The following is a 6364-nucleotide window of genomic DNA, read 5'->3' on the forward strand; positions in this document are numbered from 1 at the left end:
GTAGCTGTAAGACTTGATAGAAAATATCAGTTGGAGAGGTAGTTGAATTTCTGTCAATTTTTTGCCATTTCTGAAGTACTACCATCAGAGGTGTGCTGGTAAATGTGTAACAACCAGCCTTCTGGGGAGGAGGAAAAAGTTCTTATTTGCAATGTTTATTTGTTTCTGTGGTGTAAATACTTTTACCACAGCTGATCTCAAATTACCAACTTGTGGTAGCCCACTAATACACAGTATTACCACTGGAAGATGTCTTGGTCCAATTTCTGTTACTATAACAAAATGCCTGAGACCAGGGAACTTCTAGCTTCTGATATTCTATTTGTCTTATGGTTCCACAGAACAGGAAGTCCAAAAGTTTGGTACTACCATCTGCTTGACATTTGATGAAAGCCTTCTTTGTTTCGTCATTATGCAGTATCATCAGGGGAGACAGAACAAGTATGCTAATTTGGTTCTCTCTTCCTCTTCTTATAAAGCCATTGATACCATCATAACTTATTTAATCTTAATTACATCTCAAAAGCCTCACCTCCAACTACTATTAGTAAATGAATGTTGGAATTAAGTTTGCAACATGTGAACACCTGATAAACACATTCAAACCAAAGCATCAGCTAAAATAGATGCTAATAATCCCAAGAAGTTACCTAGTAGAAAAATAGTAAAAAAAAAGTTATGTCTAGCAAAAATAGTAAAGTTGTAAAATAATTAGGAAGTGGTGAGTTTGTGTAGTTATCTTTATTTGAAATATAATTTAAAATAAAGATAACTGAATAATGGCTGGATTTAACAACTGGCTCACAAAATTTCTGAAATTTTAACAATCAACTCTCATAAGTTAGTATGAATCAGCTCCAACATATCACTAAACACAATTTTCTCCCTTGAGAATAAATGTTCTATTCACATTGAGATTTGGCAAATACGAAATTCACCCTCCTGAATGTGTCTTTAGGAAATTAACTTGTGTGTAAAAGTAGAGTTATCAGGTGTGAACGTCTAGAGCGTTCGGGTCCCTGGGTAAGGGTCACGAAATAACCAGGACACAGGGGATGCAGAGCCAAGGCAGCAATCGCAACTGCATGCTGAGGTTTATTTGCAAGTTCCTTTTATACACTTCTTCTAACAAAGCAAGCAATTCTTTAATATCACGTTGCCCACATTGCCCAAATATCATGCCTCAGCGGATACACAGAGCTAGATTCAGATTGTTCCTGTTTGTTTGATAAGTACCCTCCTAACGTTCTTTGTAGACATTATCTACTCCTCTGAGGATGCATTTGTTTCTTCAGAATGTACTGTTCCCAGGATAAGTATGCAGGAAGCTTCTTCCTCTTGGCCAAACCATGCAGAACTTGTGCCTTGCGATAAGGGGAAGAGAACGTTTCCTCCTCCTAGCTGAGGTTTGCCTCAGCTGACCTAAATCACAGCCACAGCTCTTGCAAAAAGTCAGGCCTGAGGGAGCTAAACTCTGCACACTTAAACCCCAACAATTCCTTCTTTTTTCTTTTGTTTTTCTAAAACAGCTTTCCATAAAGTTAATATAGAGTTTTGAGATGGTCTTATGCACATGCAATATATAATTATAAACAGGATAATAACTAAGCATAACATTATTCCCATTCCTCCAGCCATATGGGTAAGACTTTGAGCAATTCCTTTGGGATTTAATCCTTCTAACTGTTTTAAAAATAATTCAGCTATTTGTGCAGCATCATCATGTTGAAACCCTTTTCCAAAAATTTCAAATATATCTTTTTGTAAAGAATCGATCATTAATTGAGCTGTTTCATTACCATCGAGATAATTTTGTATGATACTCCATTCGTGTAAGCTTTGATTATATTGTATATTAGTTATACAGAAAGAAGTTGAATTCCAGTCACATTTTAATCTAATTTTTTGTTCTAAGGTGAGTATCTTTTTTCCTAACCAATTAACTGTCTGTCTTAAAATATCTATTTGAGTTTGGAGTCTAGAATCAATTTGAGTCTGGGATAGCCATAACTCATGCGAATCTTTATGCCATTCCTCAACAAAATGTTTTGTTTGTAAAGAAGTATGTAAAGCTATCCCTGAAACTGTAGCAACTGTAGTCACTGCAATAAGACTTAGAATTACAGCAACAACAACTCCTACAAACCGTTTAGTACGTTTTAACAATTGTCTAAAAAATTCCAGAACCAAAGTATTTACAGGATCTTGGGACCATGTTCTTTGTAAATTTACAGGAAGCCAAATGTGAGAGCGCTGTTGTAACAGCATAATGGAATAACCAGGAGGAATAGAAACAGATGTATTAATACAGGTATACAATTTACAATTAAAGCATAAAATTCCCTCATCAAAAGTAACATTTCCAATTAAGAACAGGTATGGCATGGGCACACATGTGGTTATATTATATTCTTTAAATACAGTAAAATTATAAGAAGCAGCAGATTGACTAGTCCCAGAAAAAGAGCCATTAGATAAAGTTACAGGTTTAGTTGCAGCAGCAATTTTCCATAAATGTGTTTGTAAATGATGAGGGTACTGCACTGAAGCCAAGCATGGATCAGCAATTCCGCCATCACCCCAGGCCATCAATTTGTCGTTCCGAATGGTTTCATTCCATCTCTCTTTCGGCGGGATTCTGTATGTAGAAGATAAATCACAAGCAGTAATATTCCATTCTGAACAATTTTTTAAGAACATCCCGTAAGGACCCCACATGATAATATTCTGAAATATCTTCCCAAATTTGCCTAAACATTCCTGCCATATGAAAGGGGAGTATCTCAAGTCCTGATAAGTAAAATCGGGGCACTCGGGGAACATAGGGTATTTTTGTTCAGTTATATTATCCCAGGTCATATTGATGGACCATGCAGATAACCGTTGTAAATGTGTTCGAGAACTATTACTCTAATTTCCAACTAGTATCCAATGTTGCCAATCTAATTGTAAGCAAGGAGGAACGCCCAAGCATATAGGTTTACTGTTATTATTCTTATAAGTAAAATTAAATGGTGTTCCATCATTAATATTCATATATGTTAAATTGTTCCAAGGGGGAGATAAAAGAGCAGGAGAAGTATATAAGGTAATATCCATGTCACCCCAAGTAACAGGTTCCAGCAAAGGTGGATTGGGAATATAGGCCCAATAGTGAGTATTATTATTTTGTACCTCAGAAGCGGAAGACACTGTTAATAATGCACACATAGCCAGAAATAAATTTTCTGGGGTGCAATTTTTCCCTGTTCGTTGCAGCACCTTCTGCTTTTCCCCACTCAGCTTTTTAATTTGACCCCGTGTAGGTAAGGGAGAAAAATTAGGATGTCGACGACGTCGGGCCCCAAGATGAAGACGCGCCATTGCTGCCACCGGAACATCAAGCTCAGGATCTTGATTCCTTGGCTGGGGTAATGGATAGGGTGCCCCCCTTGGTGCCATTCTGATTGTGACGGGTCTGGATCCACCGCCCTGGGAGCCACTGCCGGTGTCCATTTTCTGTTGAAACATAAGCATAGCCCTTTCCTCTATAAAGTAAAATCCCTGGCTGCCATTCAGCATCTGCCGCAATTTTTATCCAAATTGGTTCATGAACTGTTTCTAAGGTTTTTTGCTCAAAATGTCGTTCTGCTCTTGTCAATATTTCTCCTTGTGGAAGATTAAGAAAATTTAAAATAAATAAGGCTTGATGTAACAATGCTTTAGGTTGATTTTGTAAATGTCTAAACAAGTGCATATTTAAATCTGTCATTTTCCTCCTTTTTAATTTTTTAATTTGTGTTTTAAGCGTAGCATGTACACGTTCTACTAAAGCTTGTCCTTGTGGATTATATTCTATTCCAGTTAGATGAACAATATCATATAATTTGCAAAAATCTTTAAAATTTTTACTAGTATAAGCCGGACCATTATCAGTTTTAATCATAGCGGGAATTCCCATAATAGCAAATGTTTCCACTAAGTGTTGAATAACATGATGGGTGGTTTCTCCAATTTGAGCCGTAGCCCACAAAAATTTAGAGTATGTGTCAATAGTAACATGAACACAAGAATAACGTCCAAACAAGGGAACATGTGTAACATCCATTTGCCATAATTCATTAGGTTGAATCCCTCTAGGATTTACTCCGGAAGGTACAATCCTAAGATGTAAAGGTCGACAAACTGGGCAATTTTTAATAATTTGTTTTGCTTGTTTATATGGAATCTTATATTTAATGTGTAAATGTCCGGCATTAGAATGAAACAGATTATGTTCTTCTTGAGGAGTTTTGAACATCACTAATTTGTCTACCTGAGCATTACCATATGTCAAAAATCCTGGTAATTTAGAGTGTGATCTAATATGATCTATAAATATGCAAGCATTACAAGCTTGTAAAAGTTTTTGTAAAGTATGAAAAAGATTTTGTAGAGTAGGTTTATTAGAATAAGCTATTGCAGTAAATATATTTTTAACTACTCCCATCGTGTATGCAGAGTCAGTAAGAATGTTAATGTCTTGATTATCAAAATCATTTAAAACTTGAATGACTGCAAATAATTCATTTTGTTGAACAGATTGATAGTTTGTTATTTGAACCCAATATTGATTCTCTGTCCAATAAGCACTTTTAGTTTTTGATCCATCAGTAAACACAGTAACAACATTGTCTAAAGGATATTCACTAATAATATTATTGATTATAAATTGTTGACGTTTTAGCATGTCCCATAATTTGCCCTTGGGGAAATGATAGGAAATACCTCCGGTATATTCAGCCAACGCTATTTGTAGCATTTCAGTCATTTGTACCAAGTAAGTCCATTGGTCTTTAGGTAATGGGGTAATTATGTGAGAAATGTCATTGCCCGTCAAAGTTATACTTCTCTGTCTTCCTTGTTCAATTAATAATGCGATCTGGTCAGCATATGGCATAATATTTTTGGAGAATCTATGTTTTGTATGTAGAAAAGTGTTAGAGTCAAACATTCAATTCAACAAAAATAAGAAACATTTTTGATTCCTCTGTTAGATGTAGACTGCTTCTCCTTTTGCTAATGAATGTTTTTTAGCTGTAATATCACTGAGCTGAACAAATAAATCACCTTGAGTACATAAGGAAAAATAAACACATGTTAAATGGATAAATTACATCTTTACTAGATCATCTTTACTTCTAATACTTTAGAAGCTTAGAGATTTAGAGTATTCTTACATTAACTGCAAGAAAAATTAAAGGAGAAATTTTTTTGAGATCACAATTATGAAGTCATGTGGTTATAAAATTTTGCATTTGTGTGCAAAACATGAATCATATTTACCTTTATTTTCCCTACTTAGTCTTGTCAATCACCTAGCAGGACTTAATAGATACCTTTTAAAGAAACAGAGATTGAGATGCGTTTATATAACTTCAATAACCTCATCACTATAGTAATGAGAGATATAGTATCTTTTTGCTATGGTTCAAGACAACAGGGAAGGAGAGATCACAAGAAAGAGAAATCAAAATTATTACAACTGAGAAATTACTTCTCATTAAGTTTTACCATGGTGCCACCTTTATTTTTACATAAGCATGGTGGCATAATTCAAGCTCAATAAATCGGAAATCTTAATATTTAAAATTTATTTTGATTTTCATTTATCACTATTAACAACCAAAAGAATTAGATAAAACAAATAGGAAAGGGTAATATTAAACCCACCTTGTTGAGTTGATTTATTGACATATTAACTCATTTTTATATAGAAAAGGGATAGTGCATCTCAGTTTGTTTACAAGCCAGGAGATCACTTAAAATTTTTCATTTCCTAATTGCAAACAGAATATAGCACTTACAACAGGTTATAAATAAACTGGTTTTTAAGCATAGAGTTAGCCCCAACGATAATACACTATTTAAAAAGACCTAAGGCAATGAATTCCATTTCCAATGGAAAAAAAGAACTGTGCAAACAAGCTTAAAACTACTTTTTTTGTGCCAGTGTTATAAAATGTAGCTTTTAATAAAACTTTGACTTAAATGCCATTAACTTCAGAAAAAAATTTTGGTGGAGAGAAGAATGTTATTTCATTTAGGAAAAATAATTATTATCTTTTTTCTTAATTTTTAACACACACAATTTAAATATATATAGCTGCTTTAACACTTTACATAATTCCTATGTACTGGAGCAATAACAAGGTCTAATTTTGTCCCAAGCTTCTAAAGCTATTTCCTTTAATTGCTCATGAATCTCAGGAGGAATATTAATTTGATGTTGAATGTCATCATACATACCAGTGCCAGATAACATAGGGTATCCTATGGCACGAATAACAGGGTTTTGACTGTTACCATTTTCTCTAGCCTTAGTGGCATATCCTTCTAAAAACCA

At 34.4% G+C, this 6364-nt stretch overlaps 1 protein-coding gene across 2 annotated transcripts in view; it reads right to left on the minus strand.

The window, feature by feature from the left end:
- Positions 1–1407: 1407 nt before the first annotated feature.
- LOC125618493 (endogenous retrovirus group K member 13-1 Env polyprotein-like) overlaps positions 1408–6364 on the minus strand; it is an 8197-nt gene continuing 3240 nt past the window's right edge. The window contains exons 1-2 of one of the 2 annotated variants that reach the window (XM_048809433.1): positions 3175–3290; positions 1408–2638 (exon numbers count right to left, since the gene is read on the minus strand). In XM_048809433.1, the coding sequence (XP_048665390.1) occupies positions 1483–2589 (1107 nt within the window). In that variant the 5' untranslated portion in view covers positions 2590–2638; positions 3175–3290 and the 3' untranslated portion in view covers positions 1408–1482. Of the gene's footprint in view, positions 2639–3174; positions 3291–6364 lie in introns of those variants that run through there. The other variant, XM_048809432.1, reaches the window with a different exon arrangement.

This window comes from Marmota marmota, unplaced genomic scaffold (assembly GCF_001458135.2).
Source record: "Marmota marmota marmota unplaced genomic scaffold, marMar, whole genome shotgun sequence".
In the NCBI taxonomy this organism is placed as follows: domain Eukaryota; kingdom Metazoa; phylum Chordata; class Mammalia; order Rodentia; family Sciuridae; genus Marmota; species Marmota marmota.